Source organism: Kogia breviceps, chromosome 10 (genome assembly GCF_026419965.1).
Source record: "Kogia breviceps isolate mKogBre1 chromosome 10, mKogBre1 haplotype 1, whole genome shotgun sequence".
NCBI classification, from domain to species: domain Eukaryota; kingdom Metazoa; phylum Chordata; class Mammalia; order Artiodactyla; family Physeteridae; genus Kogia; species Kogia breviceps.
This window is the reverse complement of record NC_081319.1, coordinates 54,610,386-54,625,871: the sequence shown is the minus strand read 5'-3', so window position 1 is coordinate 54,625,871 and position 15,486 is coordinate 54,610,386. Positions and strand designations below refer to the sequence as shown.

Here is a 15,486-nt window from a genome sequence, read left to right as displayed (position 1 = left end):
AGGAAACCACTATAAGCATGAGAGTCAGTCACCCAAAGGGTAATCCATCAGGCCATGTCTTTACTCACCGAGTCATTCATTTAGCAAACATTTATTGTGCATCTACCATGTGATAGCAGAGAGAGAAAATGCAAAGAAATAGTAACACTAGCAACTTTCCCCTTATTAAACACTCATACCACATGAGTATACAACTAGGCTGGCCTCCTAAGTGTGCAACCAGTGTAGCTGCATAGGACACTGAGTGTGGAAGAGCCCTGTGCTGTCACCATCTTGAAATTCTTGATAATTTTGGAACAAAGGCCTCTGCATTTTCATTTTGCTCTAGTATAGAGCTTCAAGGGCTCTATACTAGCCTGGCTTGGGATATTGAAGCTCAAATATGGCCAACCCCAGTGTGGGACATGCTGCCCACTTTCTTCATCTCCCCTCCATCGACAGTGTCATCAGTACAAATAAGTGAATCTTTGTTGATAATGGGGGTTATCAATGCATCTTCCTTGTGCTAAAATCCATCAGCTATTTCCTGCAATGGGTGACTTCTCACTGCCTACTCCCCTCCTCCCTGGCTTGCCACCATCTTTTCCATTCCCCACCCCAAATGCTGCTATCTTACGGTAATAGCCAAGACAGGGTAGCAAAGATGTCACAGCAGTATATGGAAAGGGTACTCATACTCAAGTGTCAGGAAATGCCTTCTGGGCAAGTTGAGATGTTGCCAGCCTAATTTAAGGTCTACTCAGACCCCCAGATTCCGTATACTATATTAGGTTGAAAGCTATAAGAGGCTTCGAAAAGACTAGGTCATAGTCATAATACTTCAGAGGAGGAAACAAGTACATATCTCTGGGGCCTCCAGGAGAAAACTGTATGTGAAGAGGGTTAGCAGGAGACAGGGTACGGAGGTTGAGTTAAATCATATCTCCGCAGTCCCTGAATGTTTGCAGACTCTTTCCTTTGGGACAAAGGGAAACATAAGGAGTGACATGATCAGGGTTGTATTCTAGAAAGTTTACTGTTGTAATAGTATTTAAGGTAATTTGAAGGGGGATAAGCAAAAAGGCATGAAGAAGACATTTAAGGCTCATACAGTCCTTCAAAAATGAGGAAACAGGATTAATAATAATGCAAGATAATATTTAATGAACACTTACTCTGTGCCAGACACTGTACCTGGATTATGCCATTCAACCCTATCAAAACCCTTTAAGATAGTTGCTTTTTATTATCCCCATGCTGTTGAGGAAAAAGGGGAGGTAAAGGGACTTTAAGTAACTTGTCCATGGTTACACAGCCAGTGGCAGCAAAGGTATTATTTATTTAACTCCAGATTCAATTATTTTAAACTCCGATAAAAATCCTAACAAGATGTCTTTAACTAAAAAAAATTTCTACAATCCGTACAAAAAATTTTAAATGTAATGTTAAAGAATGCTCTTTTAAAAAAGAACCAGAAGGGCAATATTTTAGCAGCCTTGAGAACCCATTATAAAGCAATACCATTTAAAACCTTTTGTTCCTGACACAAAAACAGAAACACAGATCAATAGAACAGATTGAAAAATCCAGAAATAGACTAAAGTGTTTAAAAAAGTGTAACACATGATAACACAAGCTTCCCATAATAAAAATTGTTAGGAAGAATTATTAAATAAATCAAATTGGAATAACTGGATAATAATTTGGGGAACTGATCAGGTTAGATACATATTTTACACTGTACACAAAAATAGCCTCCACATGAATTGAGTTAAATACAAAAAATTGAATGACAGAAAAACCAGCAGGAGATGGAATAGAATATTTATCAGATTTGTGAAAGAACAATAACTTCCGCTTTGAAGCAGTGGAATAAATCATGAAGGAAAGGACTGACAGATCTGAATACATAAAAAATTTAAAACTTCTGTACAATGAAAAAACAGCAAGACTAAAATAAAAAGGACATTATACTAAGGACATTATTTGCATTCCATCTGACAAAAAGTGCTTTAAAACTCAAACTGTATATATCATCATTCAAATTTATAAGGAAACCATAAGACCTCAAAATACAAACATGTAAGATAAGAAAAAACAATGGATACACAGAGAAGCACCATCAGTAAACAAAAAAATAGAAAATGGTTCAAACCACCAACAATTAATACAATAAAAGCAAAACAAACTTAAGATAGTATTTTTCCCTTTCTAAATAACATTTCCCCCCAAGCAGGCAACACCCAGTGTTGCCGCAGTTAGACGGAAGGCTGTGTACTTGTTGCTTACTGATAGAATGCAACCTTCTTAAAAATCAGTATCCCAATACACAGCCAGAGTCAGGCTCCAAACCACAATGATTTCTATAATCAGTAATTACATACCGAGCACTTTATCTTCTGGAAATAATAAAAGCAAAAGTGGATTGGGGATGGAGATGGTCATTCGTTACCACTCACAAAGGGGAAATGTTGGAAACAACCTGAACACCTCAAATTATGGGAATGGTTTTATAAACTATGACACAGACTATTATTCAGGGTGAGATACTTTAAGCTATAATTTTCATAAGTTTAGTCCAAAGGGATGGAGAAAGAGACAGGGATGTATCTTGAGGGGGCAACAGTATTAAGAGAAAAATCATAAAATTATTTCCTTTAAGGTTGTCATAGCCTGGATGTGCTTATCATTGGAGGGGAGCAATGTATTAGAGAAAAAAGAAGAAGGAAAATGTGAGAAGGAGTGAGAGAGAGAAGTAAGAAGAAGAGAGGGTGGGAGGGCAGAGAAGGAGAGGGAAGTGCATGGTAAGCTTGCAGGTGGGATGAAGTCCAGACAGCAGATGCAAAGGTAAGCACAGAAGAGTTTGCTGTGGAAACGAGGAGTGAAGACGAAGAAAGAGCAACAAGAAACATGTTTGAAGTGAAGACACACAGGTCAATTTTATCCTTTGAGAATTCCTCACTCAGGTGAGCTGCTCTTGGTTTGGCAGAATCCAGAAGCCCTGACCCCAGTGATGCTGTAATTCTGTAACATTTTATAACCGCATTTATTCAGTCCGCATTTAGTGTCACTTCCCAGGAAGGAAAGGAAAAATGAGCAAAAGTGCCACCAGGGGGCAGGTTTGGTACTGGCAAAGGGACTTCAAAGACAACATGCAAAAATATATATATATATTTTTTCTTTCAGCACAGGATCCATTCTTTGTTTTGCAACAATAAATACTGCATCAAGTCCAGAGCAATTCCTTAATGGATATGAATTTCACTCAGGTGTGCAAGAAATGTCACAGTACTTTATATCCTTTAAATAAAATTAAATCAAACCTCAAGCCGCTATCCTACTAGGTCAGGTTAAAAGTCAATTTCAGTCATTATTATGGCTCCCACAGCCTCATTGGGTCCTGCAGAGGTTCTTGGGGGTCTCAGCCAGGGCTAACATTTAGGTCATTGGTTCAATATGTGAAATGCTTATGGTCTGAACCAACATGATCCCTTGATAGGCTGTGACTTGTTAGGAATGGGCAGACATTCCATCACCTGGAACACACACACACACATGCACACATGCGCACACACACGCGCACGCGCGCTCACACACACACACATACACACCCACAACCTCTTTAGGGCACTCAGAGAAGGGAAGCTGGGATTCATCCTTATCTTTAGAGCTCTGGTCTCCAGCACACCCCTTTCTGCTCCTCTCTCCTGTGCCTGCCTCTCCGCCTCCAGACTCCTCGCCTTCCTCTATGGGTTTCATCTCTGGCCAGCTGAGGCTTTCAGAAAATCTAGGAAGACAGATGTCTTCAAGGCTACAGAAGCCTCAAGAGAAGCATGGAGCCCAGAGGCCAGGTCCAGTGCTCAGGACAGGGAAAGGAGAAAACACAAGAACATCAAAAGCACGGCAAACACCCATATATCCTAATTGTATTGCCACATTGACCACAAGACCACAGTTCTTAAAACCCCGTTTACAAGTCTGACAGCATGCAACAGTGAGTTTTCTTTTTCTGGTAGATGACACAGAACTCGGACATCTCTCAAAGTTGATGGCGGGCCGGGACTGGCCATCAGATTAGCTGCCCCGGGGGGACAAAGTCAAAGATGGGGCACACGCTCATCTCACGGAGCTTCTGGTGACACATAAAGAGAAACGGTGATAGGGCACTAATGGATTTAGGTAAGAGTTGCAAACTAAAAGCCTGAAGGCCAGAACTCGCCGACCTTAGCAATTTTTCACTTGCCAACATTTAAAACATTAAAAGCAAAGGACGGTTTACATAAGTTTCTATAAATCTAGCATCTCTTAAAAAATAAGAAGACCTGGCAACCCAGACCTGCATTTCCACATGGCAGCCATCATTAGGAGCTGAGTAGAGGTTGCCCCCTTTAGCTGGGGCCACTGCTTTCCAGTTGTCCACAGTCCCCACCACTCCCCATCGTGTTATGCCCCATCTACTTCCCTCATGTATGCTATTGGTCTAGCTTCTATAGGTTTTGAGTCTGTAACTCCTGACTGAGTGAACTAAATAAAATTATACTCAGGGTACAGTGGTAAGTGTTCCATGAAACTAATTAAGCTTCTGCATTTCTTCAATTCACACTCTGATAGATCTGGAAATTCAGAATTATTTCAGATGGGCCTGAAGATTTGAGCAGAGACTGAAGAAACTGTTGTATTTAAGTGATTAACTTCGTTCATATGCAAATGTTACAGACAAGGCCAGCCATACTCCTGGCATCAAGTAGACTCGTCGCTTGTGTGCTAAAGAGTAAACCCAAGGCACAAAAAGATACTTGTGAAATGCAGCTTTAGCTATGTTCTTTGGCCTCATTTCCCATTACTGCTATCTTGAGTGCCCCATGGAGTGTGTGCTGGTGTGAGTGAGCTACAGGAGGCCACACCCATGGACATTCCTCTCAAACCTAGTCCTGTCCTGACCTCAGGTCCAGGACAGTTCAGCCCCAGCCTGCAGAGACACCCAGCTTCATTTTGCTCAATTTTAACTTTCAATAGATCATTCCAAGTTTAGAACTTCTTGCACAGTCAATAAACTTAGGGGAGAAAAATAAAGGAAAGAAAACATAATTATTTGTTGAGGACATCTGGACATGTCTGGTTTTCCTGGGGATTCAAGTAACTAACTATGGAAATTCCTCTCTATGTGTCTGAAAATAATGTTTAAAAGACTAAAAAGCAACATATGAAATAAATAAATTAACAACACCAATTTGGCAAGTGTATTCTATGTGTTGAAAGGTGTTGTTGAATACAAAGGACAACTCATGTGAACTTCCCCATGGTACATGCATATCCAACAAGGATGCTGTTGGAATCTTTTACTGCTTGAAATTTTATTGATCCAATGGAGTAGAGCTATTTAGAAAGACCAGGAGTAAACAGCTGGGGAAGAGACATGGGCATAAAAGCTATAAGACAGAGTATCCCATGTCCTTCAACAGAAGGGACACACAGCTTCCCCAGCTGATTTCTGAGGAAGGCCATACACACAGGACTTATCTAAGTAGCTCCTTGACCCTTAATGACACAGAAGAAACTGATTACAACTAGTAGAATATCTGACAGATTGTAGAAAATAACATCTCTCCCTGAGAGAATAGTTAAAAGAACAGCATTTTATCTCAGGTCTTAATAATTTGGGGAAAGAGAATATAGTATCTGCAAGAAATAGTACATTAAGTATTCAGCACATTAAGCATTTTCAAAATCGACATCCCAGCCATCCTCAGGAGAGAGTCTCAAGTCACACTCAGAAATATTTTAAGATACTTCTATATTACATTCTTCTTAAATATAATTTTTTAAAAGTAGAGCTTTAAAATGAGGGATATCCACTAGCAAATAGGATTTTTGAAGATGTTATAATTTCTATATCACAGGATTAAAAAAGAAACTCATCTTTGAAAATTAAAAAAACAAAACGAAACACTGTCACACCTTTAAAGAAACAGGTTTTTTTTTCACAATCCAAAAACAAGTGCTTGATAAACAAATGTCACACATGATGAAGGAAAGAAAATCAGAATCAAAGTCCTCAAAATACACAGAAGACCTCAAAATGTGTATGGACTCATATGCACTCATGTGAACACACATGCACACACATATACACACACACAGCGGAAACAAGTGAAGCACCACCAGGGGCACTGAGAGGCCCTCCCTGATGCAAACCCAGAAAGTGGGCATCCTTGAAAGCACACAACCCTACCCAGTCTACGCTGTCTCATCTTCAAGTGCTGTTCATCAGAAACCTGCAGGGAGAACACTAGATTCTCTCCAAAGATATCTGGAATACCATATCAAGTTATATCACCAAATAAGCAATACAACAAACCCATCTAGTAGCTTCTAAAAGATTTATTCTTTGCCTACTGTCGAGGAGAAATGAGCTTATTATAAATGTCTAACATTAGTCACAAATCTGCAGGTCAGTGAATGAAAAAAACGTTGAAATGACCATGCTTAAGTACAAAAAGACACCTTGGTAATTACTTTTAAGAATGTAAATTATGTTGGTGGAATGCAGGACTGTTTATGAAATGTCGACAAGAGAGGAAATCTTCTGCATCAGAACATTGAGTAGTGATGAAATAAAACAAACTGATGAAATTTTCAATTACATTCTCTGGGTCTTATGCTTTCAGCTTTACCTTTGCCCTCTCTCCCCAACTCCCTCGCCCTCCATACCTGATCACCAAGTGAGAAGAAACAAACATACATAATCCTATCTGGGGCAGTCACCTTAGCGAGTGAAGTCTACCTCGACCACAGAGCAGGCAGCTTTCAGGAAGCCCTGAGAAGCCTGCTGAAGTTCTCACTGTGGACCCCAGGAGCAACGTCTCTGAACTTGAAATCAGTGCAGATAGTGTAGGTATTTCAGTAAGGAGATAAGGAGAGAGAAAAAGAGAAGTAGGAAGGGAAGACAAATTATATACTATGTCTGTGAGCAAGTCATGAGAGAAAATAGATTGCAAACTAATTGAGTTGACTATGGTATAATCATGGTCTCCAAACAAGACAATCCCTTTGGTATAAGAAGAAAAGATTAGAGCATCTCGGAATAATTAATTATTTTAAATCCATCCTTAAAAAAACTTCTTTTGTGCATTTTTAAAATGTACATACTATATTTAAAAATGAATACATGTAGATAATTTAAAACAATAAACAAATATTGGGGTAAATACTCAACTAAAAAATTTTTTTTAACTATTAGGAGATTGTGGTCAAAACCTGGATAACCTTTGCCTGGATAAACACTCAAGGAACTCTAAGGTTTCGTTGGGTCAATTATTCTATACTTTGGTTTATTATTATTATTATTGTTGCTGCTGTTATTATTATTTTCACAAAAGCAATATATATTAATTGTAGAAAATTAAGCAATTGCAGAGGAATACAAAAGAAAGGAAAAATCATCTGTAACTCTATTTCTAAAATAGTTTGGTGTCCCTTATCTAACCATATATACAATATTGTATATGTATATAAATGTCTATGTATATACAATACAGTGACTGTTCTATAACTTATTTTTTCAATTAATAATAAATTATGAATATGTTATTTTGGAAGAAAATTTTAATTGTCTATACACTACAAATTTGCATATAAGTTATGTACCACATTTTAATCAATTCCCTATAGTTGAGTATTTAAGTTTTTAAAATTTTCTTGCTTTTTTAATGCCTGAGGAACAGACATGGAGGCCTTTGGATGCCACGCAGAATGAACTAGATTTTATACTGTGGACCAGTCATTCTCATTACACCTCCAGGGAATATCTTCAAAATTTGGGCAGATGTTTTTGGTTTTCATGATGTTTGGGGGTTGCTTCTTGTGTTTAGAAGGTGGGGAACAGGGATGCCAGCTGCCTTGCACCGTGGAGAGCAGTCCTGAGCCAGGAAGAGCTGCCCCATGTCCTGTACAACTTTGAAATGTCCTGCTGGAAATGCAGGAGGCCAGGAGCCTGATTACAATTATCCAAGCCCAGAACTTAACTCCGGTTTACATGCAAATGCAAACTATTCTGTGCCCATTTAAAATACACATTAAGTTTTCTACTACCACGTAAATCAAGGGGAAAATGTTTTCTTCAATGCTTTACCAAGAATTGTGAACCGTTTTTGAAAATTATGTCACTAACATCACCCCATTCCTATTATTGGCATCAGCAACATCACCTGCTTCTAAGAGTCTGCATTTGAAGATGGCTCACATTCACAGTGATTCTAAGAGGATGTGTCAGCATCTTATCACTTCCTTGTGTCTTCTAATGTTGTCATGCCAAACGTTTATGTAATGAAATACATATCTTTATTATAAAGATTATTTTTCCTTCATATGACATGTAAGACCTTCTATTGCCTTTTACAAAATTCCATGTAGGTAGGTCCTATTTTCTATTGGTTTCATCTTAGGAGAATAAAGAGAACATTTAACAGCATTTAATATAAACAGTGGTCATTGTTCGATCGGGTTGAAAGCTGCGAGTGTAAAGAGTGTAAAGCATTTGGAGGCTTCCAGCAGGAAAATGACAAGATAAAACAGGGCTCCAGGTATGACTGTGTGGAGAAGAAGGAAAAGAAACAGGAGGCAGAGACCAGAAAAGAAGCGAGTACAATCTGGGCAGAGAACTAATGAAGACCTAGAATGCCGCAATGCCTGAAAAAACCAAAAAGAAGAACTTTCATGGAGGACATTTTAAAAAGACGAGTTGCTGGAACTCGGTGGTTGAACACAGTGTCAGAGAGGGGCTGTCACAGCATCAGTAGACAGCAGAGTGACTGTGTTCTCAAAAACAGTCTCACGTGTGTGTGCACATGCACACACGCGTGCACACACACACACACACACTCCCAAACTCCAGGTTCTTTATGAAATAATCCCGCTCCCCTCCTGCTGCAAAAGGGAAGACTTATCACACCACTGATTCTGAAATCTGATAGCTCTGTCTGACATGAGTCTGAATTGGAGGGAAGACGCCTTATTCGGTTTATTTATTTGTTTGTGATTCTCCAACCAAGATAAACCCTGAAACAAATTTCAAGTGTGCTTTAAGTACACTCCAGGTTATAAATCATATACTTGCATTCTCATACTACAGTAAGCATGAAACCACATAGATCAACAACAGAGATATATGCCTCCCTTCCTTGTCAAATTCACGCACACACACCCATGCCAAGAGAGGGGATAAAAGGAAACTAAGACAGAACTAATGATGATTCATCTGCAGCATACATGTTCAGGATTCAGAAGCAACCAGAACAATTAAAATAATATGATATTAGACTGGGCAAGGGCCCCATGGTTCTAAATGGCAGAAAAGTATTTCCAAAATGAAGAGATGGAGAATCATGTATGTCAATCATGACAGAACCGATGCTGGAGAATACTGGGGAGAGAAGAGACTGTCCTGATTCATATTTGATCTCCAGTTAAGATTAAAAGTGTATTATATGCTGATTTATTTGATTTTAGCTTATATACCCATCCTCAATTTCAAATTTTCTGAGACCAGATAATGTAAATATTTCTTTAAACAGTGGAAGAATGAGTCCATAGTATCCCCAAACATAAAGAGACTATTTACTTATCCTGATCCGTGTCCATGCAACAGTATTGAGTCCATAAAACATGAATATCATCTTCTCAGTTGCTTTTCTTAACAATCAGAAAGTGAGAAGGATGGGAGCCATATCCTTCTCAACATCACCAAAGAATGCCTGATGCATTCCATCAAAGTGCAAAATGTCCCCGGAAACATCACCATTAAATTCTCACATTGTTTCTTTTTGAGTCACTTACCATCTGGAATGTATTCTTTAGCACTTTCTCATTTACATTGTGTGACAAAAAGACAAACCAGATCCAAGGACCACGCTAACTGCCTGAAACGGCCAGTGGAGGGCTTGTCTAGGCAAAGGCACAGGTAACTCTGTCCATCTCTCCCCATCTCTGCTGCCTGACCTCAGGTTTAACAAGAGGTAAGATATTTATATATTGAGTATGTATTGTGCTACCTTGCAGGAGGCTAAATGAGCCACGAAGAAACAGAAAGTGGCCTGAGGCTAAAGAAGATGCTGCAGGTGAGGATCCAGGTGGCTATGACTTAAAGGCCATGGTCTTCCCACCTCTACCTAACTAGGCACAAATCCCAAGCACCTTGTCATGGAAGATGAGGCCTCCATGCGCTCCCGTGCCTGCTGCTCTTGTCCTACTCCTAGCACTGCCCCTGCCCCACTGTGGTCTTCAATCACACACTCCCCTCTTAGCCTCTGGACCATAATGTTGTGATTCTTCCTGGAACCCACTTCTTCACAGCTGTCACCGACTCACACCTACTTATTGTCCAAGACTCCAATCTAGTGTTACACTTTGGGGTAGATATTCTTTCTCTCTGCCTTTACAGGGTTTCTCTTCATCTCGGCACCTACTAGTTACCTGGTGATGATCTCTTTACTCATTTGTCTCTTGGAATATGAGCTTCCCAGGGCAGGGACCAAGTCTCTTTGATGTTTATATCTCCAGTGCCCAGCATAGTGAGTGCTGAATGTCTGTCCCTTGCATGACTGGCAAGTTTTTCCTTTTCTTCTAGAGGGTAAGGAGAAGGGCCATCACCTATCAAAGCTGTTAAAACTGTCATTGATTTCCACACTGAGGGTAAGGAGGGGTTTGCAAGTCACATTTAGTTCAATGATCAGTTGAAATTCATTACTGACATTTCTTTTCTTTTTTATCACATAAGCCCCTTAGTGGAAAGAACAGAAAGTCTCACACTCACAAAGTGTACCAGATTTAGACTTCAACATTATCTGCTAGTGAAGTGATGCAAGCAGTCACAGACATGCACCAGCAGAGTTGAAGGAAGAAGCCATTCATCATACGACATTAACCATTACCAGATCACATGCTCTGAAGTACACTGTGAATTAAAACTTCTGATAAATTCTACCACTCTCTTGCAAACAGCACAATTATTTTGAATATGTGTGTGTCAAGTATGTTGATTTGTTTTAACAAATGCTCACAACTGTTTGGCATGTTATTAACTTTTAATATTCTAAGAACAACCTCTCTAGATCCTCAAGAAGTTCTTGCAAGTACCAAATTATTTATAGGATCAATAGACAATGGGCATTGAATCTATTTCATCCAAAGGAAAAAATGCAATATGCTTATCACTCACCAAATGAAGTTTTGCCCAGAATTCAGGTCCTTCCTCCATCTCTCTGAGGCTCGGTGGAATGTACCAAAAGCAAACATTGGCATATTCAGGCTGAAGATGAAGAAAGTTTGGAAGTTTTTAATTAATCTTAGAATGCAATTCAACTCTTAGTTAGTTTCTTTGAGTCATCATGTGTGTCTTACGTTGATAACATCAGAATCTGATAGATTAGACATCCTTTCAGCCTTACTTTTGATAACAGCTTATTGAGAAATTTTCTTCTCAGTTGGGTGCAGCCAGAGAGTGCTCTCCCCTCTGGGTAAGGAATGTGCACAAGATCAAAAATAAACAGAATGAAGTTTGAAGCTAACTCAACCCAGCTCTAACTAACCATTAGTTAGTACCTGATACACATATACCTAGAGATACCCTGGTTCATCCCTCTTCAACCCTAATCCTTAAGTTATATCTCACACCACCATATCCTTCCAATAATTTCTTCTCTACTTAAGGTGGCCAAAGTTGTCTTCTATTACCTGCTACACTTGACAAATGCAAAATCCCCAATTACCTGTGAGTCGGTAACATAACATACTTGGGCTCCACTTAACCAGCCCTGCTGTGACCCTGGCCAATACAGCATCAGAAGGGGAAAAAAAGGCCATCAATTCGACTACTGGCTCTCAAGTAGCAGTATCAGGAAGGGTGTGAGTCTGCTAGATGGCTTGCTCAAAATGAAGACTCTCAGCACCTGGGATCAGAACACCCAGAGCTGAATAAGTCTGTCATAGAAATGGCTGAAGAACTGGGTCATGCTGGGTCATGCCCACCCACTCAGCACCTTCCTCATCTGATTTTTTGTGCTGAAAGTTTTTGAAATGACTTCCATTTTCCCACCACAAACACAGTTTGTACGTAATAACTGGTGTTATAATAGTTCTCAATAACCAAGTTATGCTCCATTGTCAGTATAAAGTTTCAAAGTATTTCAGAGAGAGGAAACAGCTATCACCTCACATCTTAAAATCAAAACTGGTATTATAAAGAGTTTTGATTTTAGTGGATTTTAAATTACAACTGATAGCCCAGAAATATTCCAGCTCAACAAGGAAAGCTCTTGATCTGATCATCCCTTCACCTTTGAAGTTTGTAATAGGCTTATTGAATTTGACTGAAAAAAAAAAAAAGGAGCTACAGAAAGAACAAACAAACAGAAGAGGAACCAAAATGGTGGACTAGAAGGATGTGCTCTCACTCCTTCTTGTGAGAACACCAGAATCACAACTAGCTGCTGGACAATAATCGACAGGAAGACACTGGAACTCACCAAAAATATACCCCACATCCAAAGACAAAGAAGTCACAGTGAGACGGTAGGAGGGGGCCAATCACAGTAAAATCAAATCCCATAACTGCTGGGTGGGTGACTCACAGACTGGAGAACACTTATACCACTGAAGTCCACCCACTGGAATGAAGGTTCTGAGCCCCACATCAGGCTTCCCAACCTGGGAGTCCGGCAACAAGAGGAGGAATTCCTAGAGAATCAGAGTTTGAAGTCTAGTGGGATTTGATTGCAGGACTTCGACAGGACTGGGGGAAACAGAGACTCCACTCTTGGAGGACACACACAAAGTAGTGTGTGCATTGGGACCCAGGGGAAGGAGCAGTGACCCCAGGGGAGACTGAACCAGACCTACCTGCTAGTGTTGGAGGGTCTCCTGCAGAGGCAGGGGATGGCTGTGGCTCACAGTGGGGACAAGGACACTGGCAGCAGAAGTCCTGGGAAGTACTCCTTGGCATGAGCTCTCCCAGGGTCTGTCATTGGCCCCACCAAAGAGCCCAGGTAGGCTCCAGTGTTGGGTTGCCTCAGGCCAAACAACCAACAGGGAGGGAACCCAGCCCTACCCATCAGCAGTCAAGCAGATTAAAGTTTTACTGAGCTCTGCCCACGGAGCAACACCCAGCTCTACCCGTCACCAGTCCCTCCCATCCGGAAACTTATACAAGCCTCTTAGATAGCCTCATCCACCAGAGGGCAGACAGCAGAAGCAAGAAAAACTACAATCCTGCAGCCCGTAGAACAAAAACCACATTCACAGAAAGATAGACAAGATGAAAGGGCAGAGGGCTATGTACCAGATGAAGGAACAAGAAATAAACCCAGAAAAACAACTAAATGAAGTGGAGATAGGCAACCTTCCAGAAAAGGAATTCAGAAAAATGATAGTGAAGATGATCCAGGACCTCAGAAAAAGAATGGAGGCAAAGATTGAGAAGATGCAAGAAATGTTTAACAAAAACTTAGAAGAATTAAAGAACAAACAGACAGAGAAGAACAATGCAATAACTGAAATGAAAACTACACTAGAAGGAATCAATAGCAGAATAACTGAGGCAGAAGAACAGATAAGTGACCTGGAACACAGAATGGTGGAATTCACTGCTGTGGAACAGAATAAACAAAAAAGAATGAAAAGAAAGGAAGACAGCTAAGAGGCCTCTGGGACAACATTAAACGCAACAACATTTGCATTATAGGGGTCCCAGAGGAGAAGAGAGAGAGAAAGGACCCGAGAATATATTGGGAGAGATTATAGTCGAAAACTTCCCTAACATGGGAAAGGAAATAGCCACCCAAGTCCAGGAAGCGCAGAGAGTCCCATACAGGATAAACTCAAGGAGAAACACACTGAGACACACAGTAATCAAATTAGCAAAAATTAAAGACAAAGAAAAATTATTGAAAGCAGCAAGGGGAAAACAACAAATAACATACAAGGGAACTCGCATAAGGTTAACAGCTGATTTCTCAGCAGAAACTCTACAAGCCAGAAGGGAGTGGCATGATAAACTTAAAGTGATGAAAGGGAGGAACCTACCACCAAGATTACTCTACCCAACAAGGATCTCATTCATATTCGATGGAGAAATCAAAATCTTTATAGATGAGCAAAAGCTAAGAGAAACCAGCACCACCAAACAAGCTCTACAACAAATGCTAAAGGAACTCCTCTAAGTGGGAAACACAAGAGAAGAAAAGGACCTACAAAAACAAACCCAAAACAATTAAGAAAATGGTCATAGGAACATACATATGGATAATTACCTTAAACGTGAATGGATTAAATGCTCCAACCAAAGGACGCAGGCTTGATGAATGGATACAAAAAGAGGACCCATATATATGTCGTCTACAAGAGACCCACTTTAGACCTAGGGACAGATATAGACCGAAAGTGAGGGGATGGAAAAAGATATTCCATGCAAATGGAAAAAGAAAGATGGAGTAGCAATACTCATATCAGATAAAATAGACTTTAAAATAAAGAATATTACAAGAGACAAGGAAGGACACTACATAATGATCAAGGGATCAATCCAAGAAGAAGATATAACAATTATAAATATATATGCACCCAATATAGGAGCACCTCAATACATAAGACAACTGCTAACAGCTCTAAGAGAGGTAATCAACAGTAACACAATAATAGTGGGGGACTTTAACACCTCACTTACACCAATGGACAGATCTTCCAAAATGAAAATAAATAAGGAAACAGAAGCTTTAAATGACACAATAGATCAGATAGATTTCATTGATATTTATAGGACATTCCATCCAAAAACAGCAGATTACACTTTCTTCTCAAGTGCGCACGGAATATTCTCCAGGATAGATCACATCTTGGGTCACAAACCAAGCCTCAGTAAATTTAAGAAAATTGAAATCATATCAAGCATCTTTTCTGACCACAACGCTATGAGATTAGAAATGAATTACTGGGAAAAAAACGTAAAAATCACAAACACATGGAGGCTAAACAACACGTTACTAAATAACCAAGAGATCACTGAAGAAATCAATGAGGAAATCCAAAAATACCTAGAGACAAATGACAATGAAAACACAACGATCCAAAACCTATGGGATGCAGCAAAAGCAGTTCTAAGAGGGAAGTTTATAGCTACACAATCCTACCTCAAGAAACAAGAAAAATCTCAAATAAACAATCTAAACTAACATCTAAAACAACTAGAGAAAGAAGAACAAACAAAACCCAAAGTGAGAAGAAGGAAAGAAATCATCAAGATCAGAGCAGAAATAAATGAAACAGAAACAAAGAAAACAATAGCAAAGATCAATAAACTAAAAGCTGGTTCTTTGAGAAGATAAACAAAATTGATAAACCGTTAGCCACACTCATCAAGAAAAGAGGGAGAGGACTCAAACCAATAAAATTAGAAATGAAAAAGGAGAAGTTACAACAGACACTGCAGAAATACAAAGCATCCTAAGACACTACTAC

The 15,486-nt window shown here is 39.6% G+C and overlaps 1 protein-coding gene across 2 annotated transcripts in view; it reads right to left on the bottom strand.

Moving 5' to 3' along the window:
* Window positions 1–15,486, bottom strand: part of GADL1 (glutamate decarboxylase like 1) — a 262,602-nt gene that overhangs the window by 61,859 nt on the left and 185,257 nt on the right. For both annotated transcript variants that reach the window (XM_067043127.1, XM_059077372.2), the window contains exon 14: window positions 11,195–11,284. In XM_067043127.1, the coding sequence (XP_066899228.1) occupies window positions 11,195–11,284 (90 nt within the window). The remainder of the gene's footprint in view (window positions 1–11,194; window positions 11,285–15,486) is intronic.